Source organism: Lissotriton helveticus, chromosome 4_1 (genome assembly GCF_964261635.1).
Source record: "Lissotriton helveticus chromosome 4_1, aLisHel1.1, whole genome shotgun sequence".
NCBI classification, from domain to species: Eukaryota; Metazoa; Chordata; class Amphibia; order Caudata; family Salamandridae; genus Lissotriton; species Lissotriton helveticus.
In genome coordinates, this window is record NC_136063.1 from 2,034,469,724 (window position 1) to 2,034,488,771 (window position 19,048).

General features: G+C 45.9%; 1 protein-coding gene across 1 annotated transcript; it reads left to right on the plus strand.

Moving 5' to 3' along the window:
• Nucleotides 1-1,863: 1,863 nt before the first annotated feature.
• Nucleotides 1,864-5,670, plus strand: LOC144827780 (zinc finger BED domain-containing protein 6-like). Its single transcript, XM_078685966.1, has 2 exons — nucleotides 1,864-5,326; nucleotides 5,603-5,670. The coding sequence occupies exon 1, from the start codon at nucleotides 1,933-1,935 to the stop codon at nucleotides 4,996-4,998; it is 3,066 nt and encodes a 1,021-aa protein (XP_078542092.1). The 5' UTR covers nucleotides 1,864-1,932; the 3' UTR covers nucleotides 4,999-5,326; nucleotides 5,603-5,670.
• Nucleotides 5,671-19,048: the final 13,378 nt, after the last annotated feature.

Sequence of the window (19,048 nt, forward strand, 5' to 3'; positions counted from 1 at the left end):
GAAGGATTACTTTTTGTGGTTGCTGCTGGATATTTGGATTTGAGGCTTTTTGGATTACTTTTGGATTCGAATTTTGATTTCACAAAGAAGTAAGTTGATGTTGTTTGTTTGTGGTGATTTTTGTGTGTGTTGTTTTTTTTCGACTTTTTTGGGGGGAAAATCTGCAAGTTCGCGAGCTGAGGATGTGTTTTTGCTTGTGTTCGCACTGCTCGTGTCCCGCGCAGCAACAATCTCGCACTCGCGAAATTGTAAAAATTACAATTCTGCTGCACATGAATTGAAAACCACCAGGCTTATTTATGGGTGCATGGATGATACAACTGTTTTGTTGAAATTATTTTTGTTAACATGATTCTGGCCAGGGCATGGATGACATTGGATTGTGCTGATTTTTGTGTGTTTTAGGACTTTTTGGGGTGGTGTTGGGGGCTTGCTATGGGGGTGGGGGCCATTTTATTGTCTGGTCCCGTGTGGGTGGGGGTCTAGGGGCCATTTGTAAGTTGTGTGCTTTGTGCCATAGGCCTGCACCCACTGTGCTCTGATGTCATCCATTATGCCCAGGGGGGCCCAGAATCGGTCTGTTCGCGGATTTTGTGGGTTTTTGCCACGTTCGCGCCGTGAAGCAACAATCTCGCACTCGCGAAATTGTAAAAAATGCAATTTTGCACCGGAAAACCACCAGCAGGCAGCATAAGCCTTCTGAAAATGGATGGATGGCATTGGATTGTGGTGATTTGATTTGTGTTGTGTGTTTTCACTTTTTGGAATAGGGGTTGGGTGCTGGCTATGTTGGTGGTGGCCATTTTGAGGCATGGTCCTGGCCATGTGGATGGGGGGGTCAAGCGGCCATTTTGAAGGCAGGCAGTGAGCTTTGAGACATAGGTGTGCCTTGCTTTCACCCATTGTGCCCAGGCGGAGTCAGGGGTACATGAAAGCACAACCCTCTGTGTGTGTGCTCTCTTGGATCAATGTTAAATTCCTGTTTCCCAAAAATTTAGCAAATCCTAATTTTGAAAATTCCATATTGTGTGGTGTGCACGTGTGTATTCATAAATGCCTACTTGCTAACTGTTTATTCAAGCGCTACATATGCAACATTTATATTTACTGATGTTCCTCTGTCTTCGTTTGCGTTTAGGTGCACAAAACTACGCATCATCATCGTTGAGCATCAGTGCCAGGAAGAAGTGCTGCTGCGGCCTGTTGTTCCGACATCTGAAGAAGATGGCTCCAAAAAGAGGTGCCCGTAGGTCCTCTTCCAAGAAAGATGTCTCTACTAAGGAGAAGAAGAAGCAAGTGGCACCACTTACCAAGGCGACTGGTTGCTCAACCAAGACATTTTTTGGGCAACAACAACCAAAAAAACAAAGGCCCACCATGAGTGCTGCACAGGTAGCCTGTTTAGTTGTTGAATCACCAACGACCAGTGATGTTGGATCATCGCAAGAAAGTAGCAGCACGCCATCAACACAGGTTTTAACTCATCTCACAAGTACTATTCAACAACCAAAGCCGCAACAACAACTGCATGGGCTACTAGTACAAGCAGAAGTACATGCGCAAGGAGCTGTCCGAGAAGGAGCTGTCCGAGAAGGAGCTGTCCGAGAAGGAGCTGTCCGAGAAGGAGCTGTCCGAGAAGGAGCTGTCCGAGAAGGAGCTGTCCGAGAAGGAGAAGGCCGAGAAGGAGAAGGCCGAGAAGGAGCTGTCCGAGAAGGAGAAGGCCGAGAAGGAGAAGGCCGAGAAGGAGAAGGCCGAGAAAGAGAAGGCCGAGAAGGAGAAGGCCGAGAAGGAGCTGTCCGAGAAGGAGAAGGCCGAGAAGGAGCTGTCCGAGAAGGAGAAGGCCGAGAAGGAGAAGGCCGAGAAGGAGAGGTCCATGGAGACTTGCAAGTAGAGGTCAGTGAAGATGGCCATGGAGCGGTGCAAGTGCCCACAATGGTTGTTCTTCCAGAAGTAGGGGCACAGGAGGAAATTGACTTTGGAGCCGGGGTATCATGTCAGGAAGACGAAGCCACTCCTCCTGATGATTCATTTTCTCCCAGCTCCCCAGCAAGGAAAAGATCAAGGAGGGTGTGTAGAAGTTCCTCTTCAAGCCCCGCTCCATCAGATGATGATCTGGATCTGGATTGGCAACCATCTCCGACGTCTGAGAGGGAGGCACACCATGAGCTGCGAATGGTATCAAATCTTAAAAGGAAGGGCCCCGGAAAGCTCATACTTATGGATCCGAACGTCGGACTTGATGAAGTGGTGCATTCTGATGTTGTTGAAGAGGATGACAGCAATGACCTAGTCATCACACATGTCAGTCCAGCCACACCGGCCATGCAGCAGACAGACATTTACACCCTATCCCGACGTATTGCTGAGCGTGACCCTGGCGACGTGCCACTGGTAGCACCACCAACGCAGTCAAGTAGTACCACAAGTTCAACAAAACCTACAGCTCCCATATTTTCTCCCCGGAGGGGGACTCCATCCAGCTCGACTCCCTCAAGTAAGGTTGCTGCAATAATTGCACAACCCAGTAGATGTCTGCAAGGCTCATCCACCACTGCTTCATCTGGCATTGGCAGCAGTATCACCTCGTGCGGCAAAACCAGAAGTTTCCAGTCCCCAGTTTGGAACTTTTTTAGTGTCCATGAAAAATATGATAACATAGCCGTTTGTTGCATTTGTAAGACTAGCGTTAGCCGTGGTAAGACTGGTACCAACTATGGAACCGGAGGCCAGATAGGTCATCTTGAAAGAAAGCACGCTGTCGAATGGTTTCCGCACCTAGCAAACGTCAAGGGAAAGCGATCCCAAAGGGCAAGTGGCCAAAATATACCCATAGTAGGTGTTTCATCTGAAGATGATGGGGAGGTAGAAGAAGCGTCAGACATGTGTCCGGTTGCACCCAGTACCCCTTGCAGCACCACACCCTCCGTAACACATAGCAGGCACACTGAGAGTCTGGGAGACACACCAATGCGGAAAATGTCAACACTGATCAGAAGTGGGTCGAAGAAGGCATCAGCATCATCCCGTAAATTTGTCCAGCGCACCATTTCAGCCATGTTCTCCTCAGATGCGCAATTTCAACGCAACCACCCAACTGTACGCCTCTATAACACTAAGCTGGCAAAAATGCTAGCGGTGGACCTTCTCCCTTTTTCGTTTGTCGAAGGTGTGGGTTTCCTTGAACTCGTGGCAACATTGGCCCCTAAATGGAAGGTTCCTAGCCGGTACTATTTTGCCAGGGTTGCTGTTCCAGCACTACACAAAGAGGTGCTTGAGTTGGTGGGGGCAGCTTTGCAGAAGAGTGCTGTTCACACTATACACCTGACAACAGACATGTGGACCAGTTGCGCAGCCACTGATTACATGTGCATCACTGCACACTGGGTCTCTTTTTCAGGGGTTATTAAACAGATAAATGCAGGTGGTGACTTGGTCGAGATTTTTAAGGGTGCTCGTAAACATGCAACATTAGCCATGTTTGGCATGGAGAAAAGTCATACTGCAGTCAACATTTTGGCTGACTTTAACAAAAAGGTCTTGCAATGGCTGCGCCCAAGAAATTGCAAGGTTGGTTATGTTTCTACAGATAATGGCAGGAATGTAGTTAAGGCCATGGAGGACGGTTTCTATTTCAGAGTGCCGTGTTTGGCGCACTGTATCAACCTTGTTGTGCAAAATTTTTTGAAAAAAGAACTTGCAGTCGACAAAACACTGACCATCTGCAGAAGAATATGCACACATTTCAACCATTCTTTTAAGGCCCGGAAGGAGCTGAGGCGCAAGCAAAATGAACGTAGAATGCCAGTGAAAGCACTTATCCAGGAGGTGGCAACACGTTGGAACTCAACCTTCTACATGCTTGAGCGTCTGCATGAGCTGTTTCCAGTAGTCAATGAGTATTTCTACAACCTGGGTGGTGATACGACAGGAATGATACTAGCGGTGGAGCAATGGCAGCTAGTTAAAAGCCTGACAGACATGCTTCGGCCTTTTGAGGTCTTCACGCGTGACGTGAGCAGGGAGGACTGTTCTTTGAGCAAAGCTATCCCACTGTTGCTGAAGCTCGAGCACCAAGTCAAGGTGGTGTCTTCACAATTAAAGGACGTTGGAAAGAACGAAGCACATGAGTTGGCGCAGAGATTATTACAACGCCTAGTTAGCAATGAACGGCTTGTAAATATCAAGAAACAACAGCACTACATTTGTGCTACTATTCTGGATCCACGTTACAAAAAGCCATTGTTTGGCAAAGTAATAATTCCTTTTGAAACATCGGATGTTACAGAGTACAAAGGTTGGCTAGCTCAGTCAGCCATTCGTTTTGAAATAGAACGGAAGGAAACTGTAGGAGAAGACAGTACTACTAGTGAATCAGCAGGCGATCAGGCGTCCCAAAAAAGCACTTCACCATCTGTGCCTGTGGCAGAAGTGAGTGATTTTTCCTCTGAGCCGTTAACCACACCAGCAACCGTATCATCTCCACCAGGCGCATGCGATATGTCTGAAGCGAGTTGGCTAACTCAGCTAGGGTTTCCTGGTCCTAGAAAGGACACAGAAGTGCAAAGTACAGGAATCCGGGAGGACATTCTTTCAATGGTGCAGGCCTATCTGGATGACTCAACAGAGGTCAATATTACTGAGGACCCATTGGCGTATTGGCATGGGAAAAGAAAAATATGGCGAGAGCTCACCAACCTGGCTATCAATTACTTGTCTTGCCCACTCGCAAGCGTGTCTTCAGAACGTGTTTTTAGTTCTGCTGGTGGCATTGTGACTTCCAAAAGGTCCCGCCTCTTGCCCGCAAATGTGGAGCGGCTCACCTTGATAAAGATGAACCAGCACTTCATACCACCAGATTACAGAGTACGAGAATGCACGCAGGAAGAAGAGGACACCGCCCTACCCGAGGAAAGTTCTCCTCAGTTACCAGAAGTAACCCCGACTGATGAGTTAGCAGAGTATGAGGACGAGTTCTGCTTCCCTGACAGCGAGTTCTGAAAATGACTCAATCATTCATTAATTGTAAATAGTCCTCCTTATTCACTTTTATTCCTGTGTGTCTGCCTTTCTTTAGCAAGTGCTTCATCACATTCCCAACAAAACTGTAATCAACCAATAAAACAACAAGCCCATCAACAGAACTATCTTGATTTTGATGCCGCAGCATTCCTCAGGTTCACAACAGTTAGTTGACAAGAACTCAGTCCTGGTCGTCTATCCTGAGTCCTCCTCCTCCAGACTCACCCTATCCATTACCCATAATGCTGATGCCTGGATTCTGCACAATGAAGAAATGAAGGAGCCAGCCCTCAAACACAAATTACAGGTAAGATAAGCTTTTGGATGGGAGGTAGTATAATGGAGTATTCGGAGAGGCGAGAGAGTGACAGTGGTACTAGCAGCAAAGTCCTAGGGCTCTTGAATTAACAAAGTCTGTGACATGCATTTACTTAGGAAAACATTTGGCCTATTGCACGTGAACGTGTAGGCGTTATATTGCTCGCTTGCCTGTCTCAGGGGTGCTGTCTCTGGGGCTTCTAGGTTTTAGGGTTGTGTCAGCACCGCTACCACATTTCTAATGTTGATTGCTTTTGTTTTGCAGAAAATCCACGCCGGGAAACTCCAGTTGTGGCCCTGCTGCAGAACGCGTTAGGACTCTGTGAATTCCAGGTGGAGCCAGCCCTCAAACACAAATTACAGGTAAGATAAGCTTTTGGATGGGAGGTAGTATAATGGAGTATTCGGAGAGGCGAGAGAGTGACAGTGGTACTAGCAGCAAAGTCCTAGGGCTCTTGAATTAACAAACTCTGTGACAGGCATTTACTTAGGAAAACATTTGGCCTATTGCACGTGAACGTGTAGGCGTTATATTGCTCGCTTGCCTGTCTCAGGGGTGCTGTCTCTGGGGCTTCTAGGTTTTAGGGTTGTGTCAGCACCGCTACCACATTTCTAATGTTGATTGTTTTTGTTTTGCAGAAAATCCACGCCGGGAAACTCCAGTTGTGGCCCTGCTGCAGAACGCGTTAGGACTCTGTGAATTCCAGGTGGAGCCAGCCCTCAAACACAAATTACAGGTAAGATAAGCTTTTGGATGGGAGGTAGTATAATGGAGTATTCGGAGAGGCGAGAGAGTGACAGTGGTACTAGCAGCAAAGTCCTAGGGCTCTTGAATTAACAAACTCTGTGACAGGCATTTACTTAGGAAAACATTTGGCCTATTGCACGTGAACGTGTAGGCGTTATATTGCTCGCTTGCCTGTCTCAGGGGTGCTGTCTCTGGGGCTTCTAGGTTTTAGGGTTGTGTCAGCACCGCTACCACATTTCTAATGTTGATTGTTTTTGTTTTGCAGAAAATCCACGCCGGGAAACTCCAGTTGTGGCCCTGCTGCAGAACGCGTTAGGACTCTGTGAATTCCAGGTGGAGCCAGCCCTCAAACACAAATTACAGGTAAGATAAGCTTTTGGATGGGAGGTAGTATAATGGAGTATTCGGAGAGGCGAGAGAGTGACAGTGGTACTAGCAGCAAAGTCCTAGGGCTCTTGAATTAACAAACTCTGTGACAGGCATTTACTTAGGAAAACATTTGGCCTATTGCACGTGAACCAACACGATGACAGTGTTCAGTTAAATGAAATTACTGCAAAACCACCACCCACCCAGCTCAAAAGTAGTAAAAAAACAGGTATGCTCAGATAAAGTTTGAAAAAGTATATTTATATCCCTAACAAAATAATCTCCCGCAAGACCCTCCCTAACCCCAACAAATAGTCCTCAAAAGTCCCCAAAAAACCCAACTCCCAATTCCCACCCCCCAAAAGTCTCAAAAAAAGGGGCAAGGGACACTCTAGGGATGCACGCTGGTAAGTTTGGCCTCCAGGGCATCATGCTTTAGGGCCAGGGCATCATATTTTTCTTGGAGGATGGCTTGCTCTAGGCGGAGGCCCTCCACCACATTTTGAAATTTGTGCCATTTCTGGACCTCCGCCTCTAGGTCTGACACTCTGCGGAGTGCACGGCGCAAGCGACCTTTAACAGTGCTGCGAGGTGCAGCTTTTGCTGCTCGGCGGTGGCGTCTTCCGGCACGGCTCCGGTTCCCTGGAGCACTGTGCTTACCGGCAGAACGTGGAGTAACAGAGGAGGATGTAGACGATGTTAAGTTGGATGCACTGGAGTGCGTGTCATCCCCCTCGAGTTCCACCAGTCGCCGATATTCCGCAACAGTTGCTTCCAGCCTCCGTTGCCGGGCCAGTACAGCCAGCATACTCCTCGTTGGTTTGGAGGTTTTAGTATTGCCAACTATATGAAGAAAGAAAGACATAATCTGTAAGCAATGCTCTTTAGGAATATGATTAACACAAAATGATTCAGCAGGAAGTTGTGTCACAGTACAACTAGCAACTAGCCAGGGCAGTACAAAACTATTCAGGCCAGTATCATGGGCGTCCGCAGGGAGGGGCGCTTGAATCACCATTTCCCTTCCCACAACTCTCTTGTATCCTTGGTTTGGTGCTCTTTCATATGAAAGAGATGTGGCAGAAGTGAGTGATTTTTCCTCTGAGCCGTTAACCACACCAGCAACCGTATCATCTGCACCAGGCCCAGGCGATATGTCTGTTTCCCTCCCTCTCTCTCTCTCTCTCTCTCTCTCTCTCTCTCTGTCTCCCTCTTTCTGTCTCCCTTTGTCTCCCTCTACCTCACTGTCTCTCTCTCTCTGTCTCCCTCCCTCACCCTCCCTCTGGCTCCCTCCCTCTCTCTCTCTCTCTCCTTTTGTCTTCCTCTCTCTCTGTCTCTGCCTCTATCTGTCTTTCGGTCCCAGCCTGCTGTAATTACCATATTGTAATTTGTCACTGGGCCACCACTGGATACACATCATATCCTATCTAAGAGTCAGATAGTACCATGATCCAGCTTACCTGTACTCGCCACCGCCACTGTCTCCTTCCTCACAGTCTGTACTTCTTCTTGGTCCGACTCCTCTAGCGCCGCCTCCTCCCCAGATTGACCCTCGGACTCCGAGTCAATGATGACCACATCCGAGCTGGCCCCGCCACCAGATGTTCCACCTACAAAGTAGATTTAAGAATGTTAGATTACACCACTCCACTAGTATTTGGTCTATGAATGAAAAAATGTGAAAACAACTGAAAAAGTAATTGACTGTCTACTCTAGTCTAAAGTAAATGTCCCTCCTTCCAGGGAAAGCTGTTGTCTTGCTTAATTTTTTTGTCACAATTGTTGAATGCTTGCTTAATTTTAACACACATTATTTTTCTCTGAACAGACAGAAACTGGACTTCTAAGGACAAGAGGAACATCAACTTGAAACCAGGTGAAAGCTCGGCTCGACCACAAGAAATTTCTACCAATCCAGTACTCATCAACTCTGCACCAAGCACTTTTCCATTTCCAACTAACTTTATTTTAATATATGTGTTTACTTAAACTTTTAATAAAGCTTTTAAACTTGAATTGACTCTGTAGTTTTTCCTCCAGAGAGTCCAGACTAGAGTGACTGAGCGAAAAGTTTTGCAATTTTTGGAAGGAGGAATCTGTGCTGCTGACACTACCAGGTTTATTTATACAGTGTGCCAAACACGCCACTCTGAAATATTATTACTCTGGTCTTTGGTGTCCATAGTTCGGTTTGTGGAGAAGTGTCCCTGCAACAGTAGTATTATGGATTTTGCTCCTATCTAAACACTATTTCGAAACAATTAAATTAGGAATGCTTGGACAACAATAGGTCCTCTATATTTAAATGAAAACTTACTGGGGCCAGCAAAGGAGCACTCGCCGCCCTGGCCTGCATCCTCCTCCTTTGGAGCCACTGCTGCATCCTCCTTTTCCGCCCGCTTGCCCCTGGGCGGACCTGACGTACAACATGAAAGAAATAATAGAAAACATTGATGATTGCTGCTTGCCGATGTCCTTGTCAACCAAATCAAACATTTAGAAAGAACAAGAACCTACTATTTCAGCCAAAAAGAGGGCTACAATGGAAGGACTGCACCTGAGCCTCTACTCTAGGGGCAGATTTACAAGCCCCTTGCAGCTCTTCTGCTCCATTCTTGCGTCAATTTTGTGACGCAGCGCCACAAGAGAGGCGCCATGGTCTGGCGTATATTAACAACGTGACGCATATGGGAGATGCATCCCATTCTAAAACCCTGCGCCATTAGGGAGCATTCCATCGCAAGGGATGGCGTTCCTGCGCAGGAACGCATGCTAAAAGTGGCTATGGGGAATATATAAAATTTCAATCAGTCATTTAGGACAATGATGCGTCACTGAAACCCTGCGCCTGCATGAAGCAGACTTACGGCTTGACGCAGCATTGCTGGAGCTGCGCCATCGTTGCAACGCAACTCCATCAAAGAGCCGCCTTTACGGCACCGATGCGTAACGCTTCGGTGACGTTTTGGGACCATGGTGTGCCGCATTGTAAATACGGCGCACCATGGGTGGTGCTGCCGTGCCACACACTTTGCAGGGATGCGCAGGTAATTGCTAATCTGACACTTACGGGCATACTTACGAGTTCTGAGCTGGACACCTCCAGATGTGCACCAGAACAAATACGTAACGCAAAACTAACCTTGCGTCACGGCAGATGCGCCGCTATTACAATGCGGCAAACCCTGGCGCAAGGGTAGGCAGATGCGTAACGCATCTCGTGACGAAATAGGGGCGCATCTCTAGAGTCGCTTCGTGGGCGCAATGCAACTATAGCAGTGCTCAGGGCTGCCCAATACTCTACATACCGCATCAGTCCTTACGCCTGCTTCAAGCAAGCAGGCATAAAGAATTGACATAGCAGCGTCGCGGAAGTGCCTGCGCTAAATCTTGTAGATTTTACGCAGGCACTTTTGCGAGGCACACATCTGCCTGACCGGCACCACCCACCCCCCACTCCCCCCCTGCGTGGGAACGCACCCATTGAGGCGCAGGCCCAGGCATTCACGTGGCGCATCTCCTTAGATGCATCACGTTGTACATGACTCGCAGGGATGCGCCACGTTTACGTCGCTGTGCGTCAGGTAAGGCAGTGTAAACGTGGAACAAGGGGCTTGTAAATCTGCCCCTTTGTGTCTAGCATTACGCAGTTCTGTAAAATACACTCATACTCAGCCCAATTAAATGAACACAAAATAGATAACAAATAAGCAGTGGCACCGGCACAGAGAAGGAGAACAGTGCACCTGAAATGCACAGAAGATTTTGAAATATTAATGAAAAAATTGCTACTACTACTCACCAAGACCGGGGACCTCCACTCCCAGCACGTCTAGCAGGTCACGCTCTCGGTCAAGGATGTCGGTCCAGCGGTGGGTGACCTGATTGTAGGTGCGCTGGACCCCCGTGATCTTAAAAAGGGCCCGGCACACCTGCCCCCACCGCTTCCGTCGCTCCTGGCTGTTGGTGTAACCAGCAGCAATCCTGCCGCCTGCCGCGATGGTCCTGGGGAGACGGCGCTGCACGTAAAAAACAAGTGCGCCCACCTCCTCAGGGCTGAAAATCTCCCGGGGCACCACCATTTCCGCCCTCAATCGACCACACGGGAGCCGGGCACGGGCTGCGGTGCCCGTCTTGGGCAGCTTGACTGCTGTCTTCACCATGTTCTGGGCAGGTAAGGAGATAAAATGAAAAAGAATAAGAGTAGAGAAGAAGGAAAGTAAAAGTTTAAAAAAGTAGTTCAAAAGTAAACAAAAATAGCCTAAAACACAAAAATATAGATCTAGAAAAATACAGGGATAGAAAATAAGTTAAATAGATCAAAAAAATAGTAAAACAAGCAAAGGATGGCAGAGATATAGAGAGGATAGAAACACCATACCCAGACACATAGGAATGAATGAAAAACAAGATGGCGGCCCGATCACGTGCGCGTAAGTAAGTTCGCACGCGATTTCTCTCGCGAACTCGTGCGAACTTGTATTCGCAAGGCGCGAGTCGGGCGAGATTACACTTAGCGGGCGGAAACGGAAATACGTCACGCAAACAAAATGGCGGCGCCCATACTCAACCTTGAGGTAACTCGCACGAGTTCGCGGCCTCCACGGGCCAGTTCGCACTACGACGCGCCCCGCGAATAGGGCGAAATTACCGAAAAACGAGTTTTGCAAAAGCAAAACGAACGAGCAGGTGCAAAAGTTCGAGCTCATCATTTGTAACCATTTACCTGTAGTGCTTCCTGAAGGGGCCCTCCAGAATCCGGTTGCCTACTTGCAACTATTGTGTGACCCTGCTCTGACAGTCACAGAATAGTTACAAGTATGCCATTGCATCCTGTTAAAAAAAATTATTTACTTTGCATTTGCAACAAAAAGGAAAGGGAGCAGACAAGCAGGTGCCAGCCTTCATTAATGTCAGTTGGGGCAGGGCAGGTGTTGTTGTTTGCAAAACTTAAGGCACTTAGCAGGTGTTTGTTCACTCAGTGGTCAATCAGAGGGTGTTGTGATGACACTGAGGGTGGCATGGGTGTGCCAGCCAGAGGGTGGCATGGGTGAACCAGAGTGCCAGTGTTGACAGAGGATGGCAGTGCTTTGCTTTGCCCCAATAATGTACACTGGTGAACTAGAGGGTGATGTGATGACACAGAGGGTGACATGGGTGAGCCAGAGGGTGGCATGGGTGACCAAAGAGAGTGCCAGTGGTGACAGAGGGTGGCAGTGATGAAGAAAGCTTAGCAAACAGGCTGGGCACGTAGAAACAACAAGTTCGCTAAACTGGCGACCCGACAAGTAAGTTCGCAATTTGCGAAATAGTACAAAACCCTCGCGAACTTGCAGAAACCCGTGCGAACATACACACCCCCAAAAAATCCGCTAATCCGCGAGAATTCGCGGATTTCGCGTATTTTCGCAATCCGCGAATACGCAAATCCGCAAATTCGCGGATTGCGAATCCGCAAAATCCGCCCATGCTTACTGTGAATGCATTTGATAAAGCAATCTTTTTTAAATGCAGACTGTTTTCCATGTGACCACTGTCTGCTATTAAAGAAGTATTTTTATTTACATTCTCAAAGGGGAAGGGGTCCCCTGGGAACCCCTTCTCATAGAGAATTGTTTACCAGCAGTTTTAAACTAGTGGTAAAATATTACTTTTTGCGACCAGAATTCGGTTGCAAAAAAGTAATACATATGATACCGATTTGCTATTTGGGAGTTATGACCTAAACACGCCCCCTTCAAAATACCAAATGCAAAATGTGATTCAGTAACAAGTTACCAAAACGCATTTTGCAAATAAAAAAAAAAAACATTTTGCAAGTCCATTTTGAGTCCATCTCAATCAAGTCGGAATTTATTGGTGCGATAAATACCTCCCGATTACACATTTTTAGTGAATAACGTATAGTTTTGGTGCTTACTACACAAACATCTGCATGTTTCGGTAAATACGTTATGTTATGTTATGTTATGTTATAAAAGGTTTTATATAGCGTGCCGCTACTCAAAAGAGTGTCCCGACGCTTTGAATTGCACACTAACACAACAGGGAGATAAAGTAAAAAGAGACCAGAGAGGAAGAAAACCTAACTAGGGGCCAGAACTAAGAGATAAAAAGCCAGGTTTTGAGTCCTTTCCTAAAGGCCAACAGATTAGGAATGCTGCGCAGGGGCACAGGCAGTTTATTCCACAACTGAGGCGCTAGTAGTTTAAAAGAGCGGCCACCGATGCGGGCTCTCTTCACGCGAGGAACCGCCGCAAGGGACAGGGCTTCAGACCTAAGCGACCTGGCAGGACGGTAGAAGGTCAACCTTTTCTGAAGATATTTTGCTCCGGAGGCGTGCAAGGCTTTATGTGCCAGAGTGAGAGTCTTAAAAATTATCCGCTTCCGGACAGGGAGCCAGTGCAGGGCCTCCAGGAGGCCTGAGGCTCTGGCACGGCGAGATAGTCCAAAGATGGCACGTGCTGCCGAATTCTGGACAACCTGTAACCGTTGGAGCAGGTATTCTGGCAGGCCGAGATAAAGGACGTTGGAATAGTCAATTCTCGAGCCTATAATCGCCTGCACCGTGATCTTCCTATGTTCCTCCGATAGCAGGGGAAGGAACTTGCGTAGCATCCGGAGTAAACCGAAGCAGGTACCAGTGAGACCGATTACCTGTGAGCGTAGTGTGAGGCCATTGTCGATCTTGATCCCAAGGTTTTTAGCTACCAGGGACGAACATGCTGGTGGAAACATGTTCTCAGGCCACCACACTTTCCAGTCCGGATCCGTACTGCACCCGAAAAAGAGGACCTCAGATTTATCCGAGTTGCACTTGAGGCTGTTATGATGGAACCATTGGAACACAGCCTCAAGGCAACCCTGGATCCTACCTCCATCGAAGTCCGCACCCCTCTCACAGGTGAAGAGGAGCTGGGTGTCATCGGCGTAAGAAACGATCTGGGCCCCGAAAGACTCCGCCAGTGCCGCCAGAGGGGTCATGAAGATGTTAAATAAAGTTGGGCTCAGGACAGAGCCCTGAGGAACTCCGACACCCAATGGCAACATCTCGGCGGAGCAAGCCGAAGCCCAGACCGTTTGTCGACGGCCTGCCAGGAAAGATCGAAACCACTGGAGCACCATCCCTTGGAGACCAATCTCAGAGAGTCTTGCAAGAAGACCCTCATGAGGGACGGTGTCGAAGGCCGCCGACAGATCTAACATCACCAGCATCGCTCTCCCGCCCGAATCCAGCACCTCCTTTATCGCCTCCGAGACTTCTAGGAGAGCCGTCTCGGTGCTAAGATTGGTGCGGAAACCCGACTGGGTGGGGTGCAGTAGGTCGTGGGACTCCAGGTAATCGGCAAGCACCTTATGGACATGCTTTTCAGTGATCTTCGCAAAAGCCGGCAGAAGCGATATAGGTCGATAATTCGCCAACACCTCCGCATCCAAGCCAGGCTTTTTTAGCAGGGGAATAATCATAGCCTGCTTCCAGGACTGGGGAACCACACCCTGTGCAAGAGAACAGTTCAACAGGGGGTTCACGAGTGGATTAATGACAGCTGGCATTCTAGCCAAAAATTTTGCGGGGCAGGCGTCCCGGGGGGAACCTGATTTAAGCCCGGCCATCAGGTCAAATGAAGCGGTCAACGAGATAGGGGGGAAAGCTGCCAGGGCCACACCTGCGTTAGGTCGGGTAACAACGGCATTCTCCGCCCGACCTGGCATCTCAGGCTCCAGCACATGGAAGGAGTCCTGGATCCGCTGGATCTTGGAGGTGAAAAAGTCCGCAATCGCCCTGACCCAAGGCGCAGGGGGGGGGGTCTGGGTTGGTGCTGCGCGAGATGTTGTAAACTCCCGCACAATGGCAAAAAGCTCCTTACAGGAATTGGAGGCCGCTTCAATTTTTCTCGCGAAATAGGCCTTCTTCTCCGCGAGGATGTTCCGATGATAAGCCGATGAAATGACGTGACATTTTCATTGTGCCCAGAGCAACAAAAAATTATTAGTAATGAAAATCTGGTTGTGTATTGGGCCCCATATACTGTAATATTTCTTACATGTGTTTTGTCTCGTAAATCACATTTAACAGTGTACCTCATGATATAAAACAGCTCACATCTGAAAAGGAACCCGCATTCGGGCTCCGTGTTGATGCATCGAGCAGAGCATATATTTTCCAGAGGAACGCTGAAACTATTTTTAAAAAGAGCCAGAAATCAAAACTGAGTTGCTCCTCTATACCATCCAAATGTTACACTGCATAATTCTGCCTTCCTGCATGACACACTTTCAGCTGTATAGCAATGTTCTGTCAATGAGTTGTTTGTGGGTGGACACTAATCACTGGTTGTGCTGAACAACATGCATCCTCCAGGTCGACAGACGCACCCATTCTTTCAGGTCGTGCCTCCTACAGGCATGCATGACAAAGTTCTCGTAGTTAATAAAGCCTCACCTGCGCTAATAGTTTATATAGCAAAGTATTTTAGCTAAATGATTCTACTTTCTGCATAACTCATTTTCCATTTCTGTTGATTGCACCCAAGAGTGTTCTTCCTGGCAAGCCAGGTACAAACAGCTTCCAGTGAAGGTAACTCTTCATTCCAAAAGCTAATATTGTGCATGTATGTTGAGCATTTCCCCATGTCTTTTATTCTTTGCATCAATTTTTAGATGAAATGTGCATTTTTTGGTGGCACCAAGCAACTTAGGCACATAGGAGACGAAATGAACGTGAAACTGATTACAGATTCTGTTTTTTGCATTTACAATGAACACTGGCATGAATGAAGATTTACTTTTTTTACGGTGTACATAAAATAAATTATACTATTTTCAATATTTTTCAGTATTAAGACACGTCTTACCAAGGTTACAGGCATAAATATCATTTTCTACAAATGTAGGTAACATAATCACCATAAAATTAGCTTCGTTGATTTGTCATATTAAACTGTGTATCCTAAACGCTGCCTTTTTACATAGTCTTATTAGTTCCAATGTTTACTTTAATGTTGACCCAAGTTACTTACATAGGTATGTGCTTTTTGATTTATTAAGACTATTGTTTTGCATGAACAGTAAAGGCTACCATTCTGCATAATAAAAAAGTATGTAAAATTTAAAAAAAAACAAAAATAATAACATTTTTCCGGACGCAAATGGCCCAATTCTGTAAAAAATGTTTTGTACATCTTGATCTTAGCACTCAGAAGGCAAACTCTAGATTGAACTACCTCTCCAGCAAGTGCTTGGAATAAAGAGAAGCATCAAAAACAATGCTTTGCATGCAACACAGGGAGTAATATTTTCCATCCTTCCCATTGAGGTTATTGCAGTTCCTTATGTAAGTGCACGCTAAGCTATAGGCTTTGGAAAATTAAATCTGTTATATACATTTACAGAGGCAATGTTTACATTTACATAATTTTTTTTGCTAATGTAATAGTGCTCTATTGCAATAAAAAAGTGCATCTACTTTGATATTTTCATTGAAGAATTCTTCAATAGAACAACTAAACATTGTTTTGGACCCTGTATTATTAAAAAAAAAACTTTAAGATAAAGTATTACAATTGCCTTGCTGTACTGCAGCACATCAATATGCTTCTTTTTATTCATGTCCCAGTTTTTTCATATATATATTAGAGACAGCAACTGTGAAGTTATGGCTAGGTCTGATTTTCCATTCTAAGGGACATTTATGTTTTGATTATTATTTTGCCACTGTTTGATGTACGTTAGTCCTCAAGAATTTTTTAGGAATGTGCATCCTTGAATTTTGGTAGAGGGTGCACTTCTCACTCCATCCAGTACAGGACTTGTTCTATTCAGTAGATTTAATATTCTGAGGAATCTGATTGACTGTCAGCAACTGAAACCTTTGTGGTGGCCATTGTAGGATGCCCGGCATTGAGGCCCTTTAAGCCCTTAGGCCCTAAGGCTTTGTCGTATGACGTGCATTCTCAAGTAAAACTGTGCATTTGTTGGACAACATAAAAGTTGGACTTGTGCGAGACTGATTCTGACCACCCCTCAGGATATGTTGGCCTATAGACCTGCTAGCTCACAGTGCACCATCTGTATCCTTTAATTTTACAGGGTAAAAAAATGCAAATGTGAATGCAACTTCAGAACATGACAACCCAAGTCACCAAGGAAATTGTGGTACCAGATTTTGAACCCTTTCGCTCAGCCACTTATGCATACCCAAAGAAATTCACAAGAAATTCATAACATGTGGTTTCAATATTTGTTGTGATTCTTGAGTAAAATATGTGTGCTGCCATGATTAAGAGAAGGAAACAGAATTAAGTGATTAACACCATGAGAAAGGTTAAACAGATAAACAATTCAACCATTTTCAAGGTCACAGAAAACAATATGCTTGCATACAAGTACTATAATATAGAGCACTCCTACCTAGCGCATTCTATCTTATTGATTCTAAAGTGGGTGGATCTACCAAACCCCTATCCGGGTGGTCAAATTCCCCATTACCTGTGTGTAGAGTTGGACAGCATCTCTCGCATGAGGTAACAGGAATCAGCAGAGCCGGGATTCTTGCATGGATTGACCTCTCAGTCCCAGCGATATGCTCTTCTGAACAAACTCAGCATAGGCGATTTATAATTGAGGCATTGAAGCCCAGGATTCTAACTATTACATCGTGTATGCCGATACAGCTCCAAAACTCCAGGGTTATGGCTGCTCTCCTAATGACCATGGCTCTAGACAATTTAAACACTGGTTCATTTAAATGGTCCTAACACTGTGCAGATTTAACATGGTTGATGTCATCAGTGAAGTCATTTGAGATGTCATCAGTGATATCAATGACCATGTCATGAATGATCTAATATGTGACATCATCAGCAGTGGATTGCGGGTGCACGAAATATAGTTAGTACAACTAACTATATAGGAGCAATTTCAATGGTTTTGTATGAGTAAAAAGTCCAGCTAACTATAACACCACTAAAACTTATAGTTTTTTGAGTGAATTTCAAAGGTTTTGTAAAAGCTAATTCCTAACTATATAACTCCTGAAATCTATGTTTTTTTCAGTGAATTTCAAAGGTTTTTTTAAATGCTAATTCCTAACTATATAGGCCTGAAATCTATGGTTTTTTCAGTGAATTTGCAAGGTTTTTTAAATGCTAATTCCTAACTATATAAGGCCTGAAACCTATGGTTTTTTCAGTGAATTTCAAAGGTTTTTTAAATGCTAATTCCTAACTATATAAGGCCTGAAACCTATGGTTTTTTCAGTGAATTTCAAAGGTTTTTTAAATGCTAATTCTATTAGCGGATAACGTTTAAATATATTAATATCCTAGTGGGACCACCTGAGCAGCCCTAGGGGGTCAGGGTGTTTCTACCCTGCCCCCTTTTTGTGTTCTACACGTTTGTTTTTCTGCTTTCTTGTGCCTAATTCCTAACTATATAAGGCCTGAAACTTATGTTTTTTTCAGTGAATTTGCAAGGTTTTTTAAATGCTAATTCCTAACTATATAAGGCCTGAAACCTACGTTTTTTTCAGTGAATTTGCAAGGTTTTTTAAATGCTAATTCCTAACTATATAAGGCCTGAAACCTATGGTTTTTTCAGTGAATTTGCAAGTTTTTTTTAAATGCTAATTCCTAACTATCTAAGGCCTGAAACCTATGGTTTTTTCAGTGAATTTCAAAGGTTTTTTAAATGCTAATTCCTAACTATATAAGACCTGAAAGTCCACCAGGAATCTCCAGTATGCACCAGGGGACTGCATTGCAGAGAGGTGTAATTAAGCCACGGCCCTTTTTACACCTCTCTGCAACGCAGCCCCCGTGCATGTTTGAAGAGGGGGAACTCATTCCCCTTGCATACTGGGGGCCCCTGGGGGCCAACTAGCCCACCTGGAACCTCCAGTATGCGCCAGGGGGCTGCATTGCAGAGGTGTAATGAGGCTATGCCCCTTGTTACACCTCTCTGCAACGCAGCCGCCTGGCGCGTTTGCAGAGGGGGAACTAATTCCCCTTGCATAATGGGGATCCCTGGGGGCCAACTAGCCCACAAGGAGCCTCCAATATGCGCCAGATGGCTGCATTGCATAGAGGTGTAATGAGGCCACACCCTTTTTTACACCTCTCTGCAACGCAGCCCCCGTGCATGTTTGAAGAGGGGGAACTAATTCCCCTTGCATACTGGGGGTCCCTGGCAGCCATCTTGTGCCTTGTTACAACCAAGGCACAAGAAAACAGTGAAACAAAGGTGTGAAACTCACAAAGGGGCCAGAGTAGAAACACCCTGACCCCCTAGGTCTGCTCAGGGGGTCCCACAAGGACCCCCAAGGCAAAATAAAAAATTATATATTTTTTTTTTAAGTCGCGGGGTACAAAAAACAATAAAAAATATATAAAACAACAATAAGAATAAAAAAACAGTTCTTTTCAGAACTACCTCCAATTTATATAAAAATGCTACATTTTTTAAAAAATTCTGTCTTTCTTTTTTTCTCCAGGGTACGCGTACCGGTACGTGTATCGATACGTGTACCGGGGCGCGCACCCCCTCAAAAAAAAATTATAATGAGTGTGTGTGTGTGTGTGGTGTGTGTGTGTGGGG